Source organism: Sciurus carolinensis, chromosome 2 (genome assembly GCF_902686445.1).
Source record: "Sciurus carolinensis chromosome 2, mSciCar1.2, whole genome shotgun sequence".
Taxonomy (NCBI): Eukaryota; Metazoa; Chordata; class Mammalia; order Rodentia; family Sciuridae; genus Sciurus; species Sciurus carolinensis.
Window position 1 is genome coordinate 1502041 of NC_062214.1, and position 13561 is coordinate 1515601.

General features: G+C 64.3%; 1 protein-coding gene across 1 annotated transcript in view; it reads left to right on the plus strand.

Moving 5' to 3' along the window:
- Lama5 (laminin subunit alpha 5) overlaps positions 1-13561 on the plus strand; it is a 43514-nt gene that overhangs the window by 15552 nt on the left and 14401 nt on the right. The window contains 33 exon segments of the mRNA XM_047539180.1: positions 1000-1115; positions 1243-1361; positions 1441-1531; positions 1700-1794; positions 1796-1835; positions 1954-2013; positions 4901-5041; positions 5127-5264; positions 5341-5475; positions 5550-5684; positions 5762-5899; positions 6365-6417; positions 6674-6779; positions 6878-6930; positions 7015-7120; positions 7520-7619; positions 7763-7919; positions 8042-8180; positions 8367-8509; positions 8582-8688; positions 8804-8957; positions 9363-9523; positions 9595-9706; positions 10029-10126; positions 10206-10407; positions 10541-10667; positions 11031-11170; positions 11630-11745; positions 11816-12027; positions 12362-12566; positions 12758-12902; positions 13034-13174; positions 13282-13443. Coding sequence (XP_047395136.1) covers positions 1000-1115; positions 1243-1361; positions 1441-1531; positions 1700-1794; positions 1796-1835; positions 1954-2013; positions 4901-5041; positions 5127-5264; positions 5341-5475; positions 5550-5684; positions 5762-5899; positions 6365-6417; positions 6674-6779; positions 6878-6930; positions 7015-7120; positions 7520-7619; positions 7763-7919; positions 8042-8180; positions 8367-8509; positions 8582-8688; positions 8804-8957; positions 9363-9523; positions 9595-9706; positions 10029-10126; positions 10206-10407; positions 10541-10667; positions 11031-11170; positions 11630-11745; positions 11816-12027; positions 12362-12566; positions 12758-12902; positions 13034-13174; positions 13282-13443 — 4147 coding nt within the window.

Sequence of the window (13561 nt, forward strand, 5' to 3'; positions counted from 1 at the left end):
GCTGTAGGGTGCCCTGGTCCATGGGTGTTGACCGCCAGCACACCAGCTGCAGGCTCTCGCCTCTGTCCTCGGGGCTGGGGTCACATGGACAACTGCTTGTTGATTAGCCATACTGAGGGGTACTTTACCTCAATTCCTCTTCCACTGAGGATGTGGTCTTTCCAGACGTTTCTGGACTCTTGAGTGGGGGGCAGTTTTGACTCCTGATGCTCTGGGGACCCTGTGATGGGACTAGAGCTGGATGATTTGAGGTTCTGGGTCTCTAATCTGCAAGGATGGGCTTCTGGGGTCCTGCTCAAGAATTGTGCAGCCTGAGCCTGGGAACAGAGTCAGGATGGGCTGCGGCCCCTGCGCCTCTCTGAGGGACCGAGGTGTAAGCCGGGCCAGCATTCGGTGTGGATGTTCACTCCAAGCAGGCGGTGGCTCCAATCTCAGTCCTCATCTCTGACCAGCTGTCCCCCTGCCCACTGGGACAGCAGGCAGGACTCCAGCCTTCTGACCTGGTGTCCACCCCTGGCTTCAAGAGGAAGCAGTTCTTGGCCTTTTGCCCTGGGGAGGTGTACTTCCTGGACACGCGGGGCTGCCGGGACGACAGGGCTGCCTGCTAAGTGAGACCTAAGCCTCAGGAGAGCAGAAATGTCCCTTTCCCTTGGAGCCGGCTCAGGGAAGCCTGGGCTGGGGCTGGGCTGGGACTCCAGGCCACCTGCATTGACCCCAGGCCCCGCCCCACCTACCAACACCCACCCCAGTGTCCACCCTCGACAAAGGCCCCATGGGGCTGCTGCCACTGGGAGATACTGCCCCCTGCCCCTCTCACCCTGTGCCTGTTCCCTGAGCTGGGGTGACTGCAGAGCCACCAGGGCAGGTGGGGTGTGGGCAAGTTTGCAGGAGAGCCTGGTCCTCACAGTGGCCAGAGGGGAGCCAAAGATCCCTCAGGGTGGAGACTGGGAGGCCGCCCTCAGCACGGGCGGTCAGCTCTGGGCCCCTGTGTCCTGACAGGCTGCAGTGTGCCTGCCAGCACAACACCTGTGGGGGCTCCTGTGACCGCTGCTGCCCCGGCTTCAACCAGCTGCCATGGAAGCCGGCCACCTCCGACAGCGCCAATGAGTGCCAGTGTGAGTCCACGTACAAGTGTGCACACGTGTGCACAACATGCGTGCTGCTGGCGCCATGATTCCAGGGGTGTGTCCCTAGGGCCCATCGCCATGGTGGGCGCGCTGACGGGGGCCCTCTCCTCTCCAGCCTGCAACTGCCACGGCCATGCCCATGACTGCTATTATGACCCCGAGGTGGACAGGCGCAAGGCCAGCCAGAACCAGGACAACGTGTACCAGGGCGGGGGTGTCTGCATTGACTGTCAGGTGGGCCGGGGGAGAGGGCCGTGCGGGTGGCCCCCGGGGGCCGGGGACGTGCCTGGACTCAGCAGCCCTGTACCCCCAGCACCACACCACCGGCATCAACTGTGAGCGCTGCCTGCCCGGCTTCTACCGCTCCCCGGACCACCCTCTCGACTCGCCCCATGTCTGTCGCCGTGAGTGGGGTGTCCAGTGCTTGGGGCTGCCCAGGAGGGGTCTCGGCTCCCTGTGTCCCTGGGCCCTCACGCCCCAGGCCTGGCCGCAGCGCCCCAATCAGGGCGGTGGAGCCTGGCCTGGAGCCTGGGCTCGGGTCTCTCAAGCTCGCCCTGCCCACCCCCACCCAGGCTGCCACTGCGAGTCGGCCTTCACCGACGGGACCTGTGAGGACCTGACTGGCCGCTGCTTCTGCCGGCCAAACTTCACAGGGGAGCGGTGTGAATGCCTGTGCCGAGGGCTTCGCCGGCTTCCCGCGCTGCCACCGTGAGCCGGGGACAGGCCGCACTGCCTCCCGCTGGACCGGGTGGGCGTGGGCGGAGCCTCCCGGCTGCTGGGCTGGAGGGAGGCCCAGCCCTAGCTGACCTGGGCCTCTTCCCCACAGCCGTGCCCGCCTCCCCCAGTGACACCAGGGAACAGGTGCTGCCAGCTGGGCAGATCGTGAGTAAGTGTCCCGAGGGGGCCACAGGCCAGCTGTCCCACAGGCCCTGCAGGAAGGAGCAATGTCCGTCTCAGTCACCTTTGTTTTATTTCTTTTCATGCAAATAATGTGAAGTAATAGTAATAACAACAGGAAACCTGCCAAAGTGGGTGAAGTCGGGGGACCGCCACTGCGGGGGGCGCCCCCCACCGCGCGTCTTCGCCCCCGAGGTCTGGGCCAAGGGCGTCCTTTCCCACCACAGATGCTCCTCTCACGGTCCACGCTGTGTGGGCAGCAGCCTTGGTTTAACCAGTCCCCTGTTGCGCGAAGCTGGGGTGCTTGCCTTTCCTTTTTTAATGTTGGGGACGAGCATCAGGTGCCGGAACTTGGCACCAAGGCTTGATGCTGCAGGGTGGGTCCTGGGAGGACTGGCCAGGCCTGTCTGCCGTCCACCAGGGGTGCTGGCCGCAGCCCTGCATGCCACTGGCAGCCCGACTGGCGAAGCGCCTTCCTGTGCAGAGGTCCTTGCTCCTCTGCGGTCTCTGGAGTCTTGGGGTCACAGTTTCTCTCTTGTGACGGGCCGTGAGGCGATGGCATTCGGTGGTGGGCAGGTCTCAGGCTTGCTCGTAGTGTCCCAGGGCCTGTTTCCACGGTCCTGGGGATTGAACCCAGGGCCTCCAGCGCTGAGCTGCGTCCCCAGCCCTTCTGTGTCTTTATCTTGAGACGGGGTCTGGCTGAGGTTCCAGGTTGGCCTGGAACTCGCCCCTCAGGCCTGCTTCGCCTCCCAGCAGCAGGGCCACAGGTGTGGGCGCAAGCGCACCCCGGTACCCGGACTGGCGCACGGCCACTGGCCCTGGCTGATCTGTTACCGTTTTGATTGTTTCTTGGTTTGTGTATCATTTTCAGTATCTTAATTATCCTCAAGATAGTAAAGCAAAGGTTCTCAGCCAAGGGCGGCTTTGCCCCACAGGAAGCCTTGGTGGTGCCCGGAACCTTGTTTGGTGGTTATGATTGCAGAGCCTGTCGGGGGCACGGGACACCCTGGCCCACTATCAAGTTATCCGGCCAGGACTGTTGGGAGAGTGGGCTGAGAGGCTCTTGCTGAAGCTACACATTTTTCTCCGAGTGCAGCTTTGGCTCAGTGGAGGCCTTAGGGCTTGCTGTGTTCTCATTATGAACCTTTTCTAAAGAGTCCATACTTTCCATTTTTGCCTTCTTTTTTTTAGACTTTTTTTTTTTTTTTTTCTTTTTTCTTTTCCAGGGCCGAGGACTGAACTCAGGGCCTTGCGCGTGCAAGGCAAGCGCTCTGCCACTGAGCTAAATCCCCGACCCCCTTTTTTTTTTTTTTAAGACTTCCCTGCCCCCCCAGGGTGCCTTCTTTTTTAAAAAATTCATTTATTTATATGTGGTGCTGAAAATTGAACCCAGGGGCTGGGGAGATAGCTCAGTTGGTAGAGTACTTGCTTGTCAAACACAAGGCCCTGGGTTCAGTCCCCAGCACCACCAAAAAAAAAAAAAAAAAAAAAAATCAAAACCAGTGCCTCACATGTTAGGCAAATGCTCTGCCGCTGAGCCACAACCCCAGCCCCTGTACCTTCTTTTTGACCAGGAGTGTGTAGCAGTGTTATTCCAGGTGGTGAGATTTCCTCCTTTCTTGCTGTAGCTTATTCTCGTTTCTTTCTTCTTTTGCACAGTGGTCAGATAGGGCATACTGACGTATCTTTGGCATTAGAAATTTCCTTGTGGCCCACCTGAAATACGGCCCCTCTGGGCTGTTGCGGACCTTGGTGGAGGCGAGCTCCCTTCTGCATGCTGACGTGTGTCAAGCAGGCTTTTCATCTCGACTTGAATCCTCTCCAGCCTGGCCTCCCGCTGGTCTCCTTGAGCTGGCTCATTCTGACAGTGAGCTCAGACTTTCTGTGGCTACAACTCCGCCGAATTCTCCTGACAGTTAACAGTCTTGGCTTTATTTGCCATTTTATCTCACTCCTAGGAGCTCCTCGCTCGCCTCCTGGCTGCTGTGTGTGTTCTCAACACGTGCCCACCTTCTCTGTCCCTGCCAGTCCTGTGGCCTTGTGTCCTGCTGGGGCTGAGGCTTGCCTCCTGGCCTCACCTACTCTGTATCAGCATCAGCCTCGGCCTGTCCCCTTATGGCCTGGCCAGGTTTCCCACCTGCCTGAATCCCTGACTCTCCTTGCTGTCCACCCAAGGAAAGGGGACTCACCTGGTGGGGGGGATACCCTTGCTGCTGTTACCTCAGGTCTTTCCTGTCCTTATCATTGCTTTTCTCCTTTTTCTATGTTTTTTTCCTTTCTTGACTTTTGCTAGTTCAAATAACTGGACGTGTGTTGGTTGTGGTTTGTGTGATGCTGTTGCTATTGGGGTGTCTGCTCCCCGCAGGTTTGCAGGCTCTGCATTCTGGTCTGGGCACATGTGCGCCACTGGGCCTGGCTACCCTTACGTTTTTGATAACTATCGAGCTGTTATTTCTATCGGTAATGCCGGACCTGGTGGCCCACCTGTTATGCTTGCACCTTGGGAGTTCAGGCAGGAGGATCCAAATTCCAGGCCAATCTCAGCAGCTGAGCCAGACCCTGTCTCGAAACAAAAAGGGCCAGGGTGCAGCCAGTGGGAGAGTGGCCCTGGGTTCAGTCTCCAGTCCTGGGGAAAAAGCCAAACACCTGGCGTTGGACCTGCCCCGCCGCGGCAGCGTCGCCCTGCCTGCCTTCTTCCAGCTCCCAGACTGGTTCCTGGAGAAGCTCTGGGTCGGGGGCGCGGGCCCGGGGCCCTGTGTGTGAGGCCAGGGCGCTGCCTGTGGACTTCCCTCTCCGGGGCTCCCTCCGGGCCTTCAGTTCTTGTGGGGAGACTGGCCTCCTGGGGGGCCGGGCTCTGAGCACACCCCCTCCTCTAGACTGTGACTGCAGTGCTGCCGGGACCCAGGGCAATGCCTGCCGGAAGGACCCGCGGGTGGGACGCTGCGTGTGCAAGCCCAACTTCCAGGGAGCCCACTGCGAGCTCTGCGCCCCTGGGTTCTACGGCCCAGGCTGCCAGCGTGAGTGCAGCCCCTGCCTGGCCCTGCCGTCCACCAGGAGGCCCCGCTTCCCTGAGTGGTCCACACGGCCGCCCTTCTCTTGCAGCTTGCCAGTGCTCTAGTCCCGGAGTGGCCAGTGGCTTCTGTGACCCCGATTCAGGCCAGTGCAGGTGCCGTGCGGGCTTCGAGGGGGCCGCGTGTGACCGCTGTGCTCCTGGCTACTCTCACTTCCCTCTGTGCCAGTGTGAGTGATCTCTCCAGGGGCGGGGGTGGGCACGCCTGCCCAGCGCGGGGTCCCCTGTGATGAACCCACTCCGCAGTGTGTGGCTGCAGCGTCGTAGGGACCCTGCCTGAAGGCTGCGACGAGTCTGGTCACTGCCCATGCCGGCCTGGGTTCGACGGTCCTCATTGTGACCGCTGTCAACTGGGCCACCACAGTTACCCTGACTGCCATGGTGAGCAGAGTCCGGGACAGGAGGGGCCAGGCTGCCGCATGGCGCCAGGCCCTGACCCTGCTGTACACCTGCAGCCTGCACCTGTGACCCCCGGGGGGCCCTGGACCAGCGCTGTGGAGCAGGCGGTCTGTGCCGCTGCCGCCCCGGCTACGCGGGCGCCTCCTGCCAGGAGTGCAGCCCTGGCTTCCACAGCTTCCCCGCCTGCACCGGTGAGTGTCCTGGGAGTGGCGGGCGGGGCAGGCTGTGCCCATGCCCACCTCCTGCTTACGCCCGCCCCTGTCCACAGCCTGCCACTGCTCCCCCGACGGCTCTCTGCATGCCGCCTGCGACCGCCGGAGCGGACAGTGCAGCTGCAGGCCGCGTGTGGCAGGGCTGCGCTGCGACGTGTGTGAGCCTGGCGCCTACGACTTCCCCTCCTGTGAAGGTGACGGTGGGGGTCAGAGCCCAAGTGTCTGTCTGTGTGTCCTGATCCCGTCCCTGCACCTCCCTGTGCTGCTGGCCGGGTTCCCTGGCCACGTACGCCATGCACTGCGCGGTGTTCACGCCTGTGCTGTGCATGTGTGTCCTCTTGTGAACTTAGCATGTGCACACGTTCTGAGCTGCATGTCCACACGTGTTCTGAACTGCACATCCACATGTATGCCATCATGTGTTGCAGTGAGTTCATGCGTGTCCATGTGCCAGGCAGGCTTTTACACATGCTCACACGCATGTGCTGTGGGTGGACGCACACCTTCCCGCTGACCCAGAGGAGGGCATGCGTCTTCACACCCACGTTGCCACAGGTGCATCTGACGGCTCCTGTGGGGACGTGGGTCCTGGCTGGACCTGGCAGCCTGTGGCCTGTGGGGTTCTGAGCATTGACCAGGCGTTGGTTATTTCTTCATAGCTGGCTCCTGTCACCCTGCTGGCCTGGCCCCTGCTGACCCCACCCTTCCAGAGGTGAGCCCAGGTCCTCCCAGGCTGGGAAAAGGTGGGGCCAGGCCAGGTTGAAAGTCCCAAACCCAGTGAGATCATGGCTCCCTGCTCCCGTCAGTCGATGTGACGACTTCAAAGCCCTTTCGCTTCCATTCCAGGTGCCTGTTAGCATAGGAAACAGTCTGGTGAGGGGCCGTGGTCCCCCACCCCTGGTCAGGGCTCCAGGACTGCGGGTATGGGCAGGAGGGCGGCCCTGCTGATCTGAGTCTCCCTCTCTCAGGCCCAGGCCACCTGTCAGTGCCGCGCTCACGTGGAGGGGCCCAACTGTGATCGCTGCAAACCTGGGTTCTGGGGGCTGAGCCCCACCAACCCTGAGGGCTGCACCCGTGAGTCCGTCCTGCAGGGAGCAGTGGGGAGCAGGGTGGGGAGTAGAGCCTGGCCCTCCAGTCCCCCACGGCCCTCAGGCCTGCTCTACCCTCCCCAGGCTGCAGCTGTGACCCCAGGGGCACTGTGGGTGGAGTTGTCGAGTGCCAGCTGGTAAGTCTGAGGATTGAGATGCTAGGGTGCGACAGGTGGGTTGGCACCCTCCCAGCCTGGTTCCACTCTCTCTCATGGCCCCAGGGCAGTGGCCAGTGCTCCTGCAAGCCCCATGTGTGCGGCCAGAGCTGCACAGTCTGCAAGGACGGCTTCTATGGGCTGGATGGGGCCGACTACTTTGGCTGCCGCAGTAAGTGCCCATTTATCAGTCTCTCAACCACATCCCTGTCCTCTCTCAGTTCATACTGGGGGGCTGAGGCCCAAGGAGGGACAGATGGGTCAGGGACTCCAGCTGGGGCCCGAGCACAGTTAGGCCCCAATGTTGGACTAGCATCACTGACCAGGCCCGTGCAGGGGCAGAAGCAAAGAGGAGCCATTTCTCCTGGACGGAGGGCCCTGTGCCTCTCCTGCAGCTCCAGCTGGCGCTAATCTGCCGGGCCTCCCCTGAGCCTGGGCTTAGTCAAAGTGGCCTCTCAGCCCCAAGAGCAGTGAAGACCAGGGGGTACTGCCCGTGATGGCCAGAGCGGGTCCCGAGTGCCCAAGGCTGGGCGAACGCTGGGCCCTCTGACCCCACTTCTTGCTGTCACAGGCTGCCAGTGTGATGTTGGCGGTGCGCTGGGCCAGGGCTGCGAGCTGAGGACGGGCGCCTGCCGGTGCCGCCCCAACACCCAGGGCCGCGCCTGCAGCGAGTGGGTGCCCGGGCCCCCGAGCGTGGGCGGGAGGTGCGCCCCAGGCTTCCCCAGATCCCTCCCCACGGCCCGCGGGGCCGGCTGTCCCTGGGATCTGGTCTGCTCTGGGAGAGCCTGCACTCAGACAGCTGTGCTGTGGCCAGGCCCGCGAAGGACCACTACCTGCCCGACCTGCTCCACCTGCGTCAGGAGCTGGAAGATGCAGCCACGCCCGAGGGCCACGCCGTGCGATTTGGCTTCAACCCCCTGGAGTTCGAGGGCTTCAGCTGGAGGGGCTATGCACACATGACGCCCATTCAGGTAGCGCCCTGCACGCCTTCCGGCAGTGGTCGAGGAGCCAAGCCGCCACGTGCCAGCGTGGCCAGTCACAGGACGCAGACTGGTGTGGCCAGGGAGGTGACTGCTGTTCCACACCCCCATAGCCCAGGATCGTGGCCAGGTTGAATGTGACCTCCCCTGACCTCTTCCGGCTGGTGTTCCGCTATGTCAACCGCGGGCCTGCGAGTGTGAACGGGCGGGTCTCTGTGCGCGAGGAGGGCAAGTTTGTGACCTGCATCAACTGTGAGTGGAGAGCTGCAGCCCAGCCTGGCCCCAGCCCCTGCCCCAGCCCTCTCCTCCTCCCTCTTCCTCCTCCTTCACCCTGTCCTCCTCTCTGTCCACATGGAGGGTGGGCCCAGCCTCCCCTGCACCTTGGCAGGTGCAGCCTGGGCAGCCGGAGGGCTGAGCCCAGGAGCCTCACTCCCCCAGGCACAGAGCAGAGCCAGCCTGTGACCTTCCCGCCCAGCACTGAGCCGTCCTTCGTCACCGTACCCCAGAGGGGCTTCGGGGAGCCCTTCGTGCTGAACCCTGGCCTCTGGGCCTTGCTGGTGGAGGCTGAAGGGGTGCTGCTGGTGAGGTGGGGGCTGGCAGGGAGTGGGGCGGCCCCGGCCAAGGAGCCTCTGGCCCACCTCCTGCCTCCCCAGGACTACGTGGCCCTGCTGCCAAGCGCCTACTACGAGGCAGCGCTCCTGCAGCTGCGAGTGACCGAGGCCTGCACCTACCGCCCCTCTGCTCAGCACTCTGGCAAGAAGTGAGGGCCCCATGGGATTGGGTGGGGGCTGCCTGGACTCTCCCTGGGTCCAGGCGGCCTCCCAGGGCTGGTTCCCTGGTGGACCTGAGGCAGACCTCAGCCTCTGTCCCTGCAGCTGCCTTCTCCATGCCTACCTTCCCCTGGATGGCTTCCCCTCGGCTGCTGGGCCCGAGGCCCTGTGTCGCCATGACAACAGCCTGCCCCGGCCCTGCCCCAGGGAGCAGCTCAGCCCTGCACACCCGCCACTGGCCGCCTGCCTGGGCAGTGATGTGCGTGTCCGGGGCCCTCGGGGGGTGGCACCGGAGGACCTTGGCCCTGGGGTACAGGTCCCATTTCAGTGGCAGGGTGCAGGTGCACAGACCCACACCCGGCTGGGGCAGCCATGACTCTCACCGAGTGTGACCTTGCCTGTCAGCCGGGAGCCGCCCCAGCCTCCCCCACCAGGAGCCTCCCAGCCTTTCCCCTAAGAGCTCCCCCAGACTCCCCCCAAGGAGTTCCCCCAGCCTCCCGCCCCCACCAGACTTGGGTCAGCGTTACAGCTCTGGTTCTGCTTTGAGCTGCCCCAGCACGGGGCCTTGGACATGATCAGCAGGACCAGGGTGGGCATTAGGCCCCTGAGGCTGAAGTGGGAAAGACAGGGACTGTGGGCCTCTGGTCATGCTGTTCTCCCCCAGGTGGACGTCCAGCTTCAAGTAGTGGTGCCACGGCCAGGCCGCTACGCCCTGGTAGTGGAGTATGCCAACGAAGATGCCCGCCAGGAGCTGGGCGTGGCTGTGCATAGCCCCCAGCAGGCCGCCCAGCAGGGCACGCTTGCCCTCCACCCCTGCCCATACAGGTGGGCTGGGAATAGTGGCGGCTGGGCGGGACGCAGCCAGGCTGCCCTCCACTGACCGCCCCTCTCCCCAGCACCCTGTGCCGCGGCCCTGTGGTGGACGCTCAGCAGCACCTGGCCGCCTTCCTCCTGGACTCGGAGGAGGCCAGCGTTCGGCTCACGGCTGAGCAGGCACGCTTCTTCCTGGTAAGGCCCGCTGCCCCCAGCCCAGGGCAGCTTCAGGTGGCAGGCACGCAGGCCACTGGGGCAGAGCCTCCCACTCAGGGCCTGCTGCTTGGGGCCGCACAGGGCGATGAGTGACGCCCGCTGTGCCGGGGCTGAGAGGGGCGCCATCCCTGCCTCGGCACCGAGGGAACCCAGGACGGGACGGGGGCAGTGGGTGCCACCGAGAGCCAGAGGGTTCCCGGGTGCAGCGCTGGGCGTCGGGCCGCTGCTGGCCGCTGGCCGTCCCCGCGCCCTCCCTCTTCACAGCCCAGGGCACGGCCACACCGCCTTCCTCTGCCCACAGCACAGCGTGACCCTGGTGCCCCTGGAGCAGTTCAGCATGGAGCTCCTGGAGCCGCGGGTGCGCTGCGTCAGCAGCCATGGCACCTTTGGCCCCAGCAGGTAGTGGGGCTGGCAGGGACGGAGGGGCCAGCGGGGTCCAGCCGACTGGATGTGGGACTCACCCCCAGTGCCCCCCCAGTGCCGCCTGTCTGCCCTCCCGCTTCCCGAAGCCGCCGCGGCCCATTGTCCTCAGGGACTGCCAGGTGCTGGCACTGCCTCCGGGCCTCCCTCTGACCCACTCCCAGGAGCTGACCCCTGGGGCACCTCCACCTGGACCCCAGCCTCGGCCCCCCACTGCTCTGGACCCCGACGCAGAGCCCACCTTGCTGCGTCACCCCCAGGTGAGGGCCCAGGCCGGGCCTGGCCTCTGTGGGGACGGGGGTGAGGTCGGGGCAGCACTCTCCGCCATCTTCACCCACGCAGTCTGTCCGGCTGCCAGGACCCACTGCCCACTCACTGGAGCCTCTCCCGCAGGGCACGGTGGTCTTCACCACCCAGGTGCCCGCCCTGGGCCGCTACGCCTTCCTGCTGCACAGCTACCAGCCGGCCCACCCCACCTTCCCCGTGGAGGTCCTCATCAGCGGGGGCCGCGTCTGGCAGGGTGAGTGACAGGGACAGACTTCACACGGGGCTTGGCCAGACCAGGCACACCATGAGGCAGGCGACATGCCCTGTCCTGCTGTCGGTTCTCAAACTAGCTCCAGGGCCACTGTGGGTGGCACCCCGCCTGTCCCCTCTTCCCAGGAAAGTCTTGTCCCCACATCAGGATTCCTGGTGGGGTCCCTGTCACACCGGGTGGGGAGCGTGTGCTTGGTCTTGAGGGCTGCAGGGTTGAGCCCGCAGTGTGTCACATACACTCTCCAGCGTTGGCCCCGTCCTGATGTCCCCTGCCCTGGTGTCTTCTCCGTGCCCGGGGCCCACAGTGGGGCTGTGTAGCCACTGACACTGCCCTGCCCTGCTGCAGGCCACGCCAATGCCAGCTTCTGCCCCCACGGCCACGGCTGCCGCACGCTGGTGCTGTGTGAAGGCCAGTCTGTGCTGGACGTGACTGACAGCGAGCTCACTGTGACCGTGCGTGTGCCTGAGGGCCGGTGGCTCTGGCTGGTGAGTCCCAGTACTGGGGTCCTACTCGGGGACTGGCCATAGCTCTGCCCAGGAATGTCCCCTCCTGCTTCAGTCCCCAGGTGCCAGGTAGGGTAACCTCCACTTCTGGGGACCACCACATGAAGCCAGAGGGGCCCTGGGAGTTGAGACAGTGTCCTACGGTCTTCCCAGAGCAGCCCAGCCTGCTCAGCGGGAGGAGGGAGGTGGAAGAACAAGCGAAGAGCAGGCATGAGCAGGTCCTGCGGCCACGCACGCTCCTCAACGCCATGCAGCCTCCAGAGTGGCCAGGACCCTGGGATGAGCTACTGCCAGCAGTCTGGGCTGCCTGCGGGACCCTAGCTCTGGCCCTGGCCAGGCTCGGGAGCTGCCCCTTGCCCGCTTCTGCAGTGGGCTTTGGCCACGTTCCCCCAACCAGCACTTGGCTGGGCCCGTGGGAAGTGACCACATCCCCTCCCCTAGGACTACATACTCGTGGTCCCTGAGGACGCCTACAGCCCCAGCTACCTCCAGGAGGAACCCTTGGACAAATCCTATGACTTCATCAGCCACTGCACAGTCCAGGGCTACCACACCAGGTGGGGCAGGACCAGGGTCCGGGTGGGGTCCAGGGGAGGATCTGGCCTCACCATCTAGCCTCCATTTCAGCCCCAGCAGCTCGTCCCTGTTCTGCCGAAATGCCGCCGCCTCCCTCTCCCTCTTCTACAACAACGGGGCCCAGCCTTGCCGCTGCCATGAGGTGGGAGCCACAGGCCCCACATGTGAACCCTTTGGGGGCCAGTGTCCCTGCCGGGCCCATGTTATTGGCCGTGACTGCTCCCGCTGTGCCACTGGCTACTGGGGCTTCCCCAGCTGCAGACGTGAGTACCGCAGGAAAGCCAGTGACCATGGGCACTAGACCCAAGGGACACTTCGGGGAGGTGGGCAGTACTAGGGGACACGGACCTGGGAGTCCGCAGAATGTCCTGGCGCCTGGCAGATCAGTCCTGCTGCCTTCTGTCTGGGGACCTCCAGCCGATAGTGGCCTGCTCACGGGAGCAGGGGTGTCCAGAAGGTTCCAGGGACTAACAGGTGGTCTGCTGCCTCTGGCCTCTGTGTCAGAGAAGCTGCCTAGGTGCCTGGGGCAGGGTCCTGGAGGACAGCAGCTGGGCTTGAGTGGGGCAGAGCGGTCAGCTGGCTGTGTCTCCCCTACAGCCTGTGACTGTGGCGCCCGCCTGTGTGATGAGCTCACAGGCCAGTGCATCTGCCCTCCTCGCACGGTGCCCCCTGACTGCCTGGTCTGCCAGCCCCAGACCTTCGGCTGCCACCCGCTGATTGGCTGTGAGGAGTGTAACTGCTCAGGGCCCGGCGTCCAGGAGCTCACCGACCCCACCTGTGACATGGACAGTGGCCAGTGCAAGTGAGCCTGGGACAGGGCCCCTGTGGCCTCAGGCAGTCTTGGGTCAGGAATGACATTTGCCCTCACCAGTGGGGCCCGGTGTAGATCCTGCCCCCTTCAGCTCCTGGGGACACCGTCTAGGTGGGGACCCTACGGGCTCTTGCACCAGTGTGCAGGGTGAAAGGCTCAGCTGTCTTCCGGCCCGCTGGCAGGTGCAGGCCCAACGTGGCAGGGCGCCGCTGTGACTCCTGTGCCCCCGGCTTCCACGGGTACCCCCACTGCCGCCCCTGCCAGTGCCATGAAGCAGGCACGGCGCCCAGCATATGTGACCCCCTCACGGGCCACTGCCACTGCAAGGTAAGCAGCCTGCAGGCCCCTGTCCTGCACCCCTCGGCTCAGCCACGGTCCTCGGCAACCTTTTCGGGTGGGGGTGGAGGGGTGACTGACACGTGGCTGGGACAGCTGACCCTGCTGCTCCCTCCCCCCAGGAGAACGTGCAGGGCCCACGGTGTGACCAGTGTCGCCTCGGGACCTTCTCCCTGGAGGCTACCAACCCCAAGGGCTGCACCCGCTGCTTCTGCTTTGGGGCCACAGAGCGCTGCAGGAGCTCCGTCCACGCCCGCCACGAGGTATCCACCCGCCCGGGGACCCAGGCACCTCCCCCAATGGGAATGGAGTGCAGGACGGAGCTGTGGGGCAGGCACTCACCTTCGTGTGACCCACTGCGTGCCCGCAGTTCATGGACATGGAGGGCTGGACGTTGCTGAGCAGTGACCGGCAGGTGGTGCCCCACGAGAGGCGGGCAGAGACGGAGCTGCTCCACGCAGACCTGAGGCGTGTGGACGACACCTCCCCCGAGCTGTACTGGCAGGCCCCCGCTTCCTACCTGGGGGACCGGGTGAGTAGGGGCTTTGGGTCAGGGGTGGCAATTCCAGGGTGACCGTTTCCTCTGAAGGACGGGGAAGGGGCGGTGAGGTCAAGGCCAAGGATGCCCCACTTTGTGAGGGGGGCCAGAA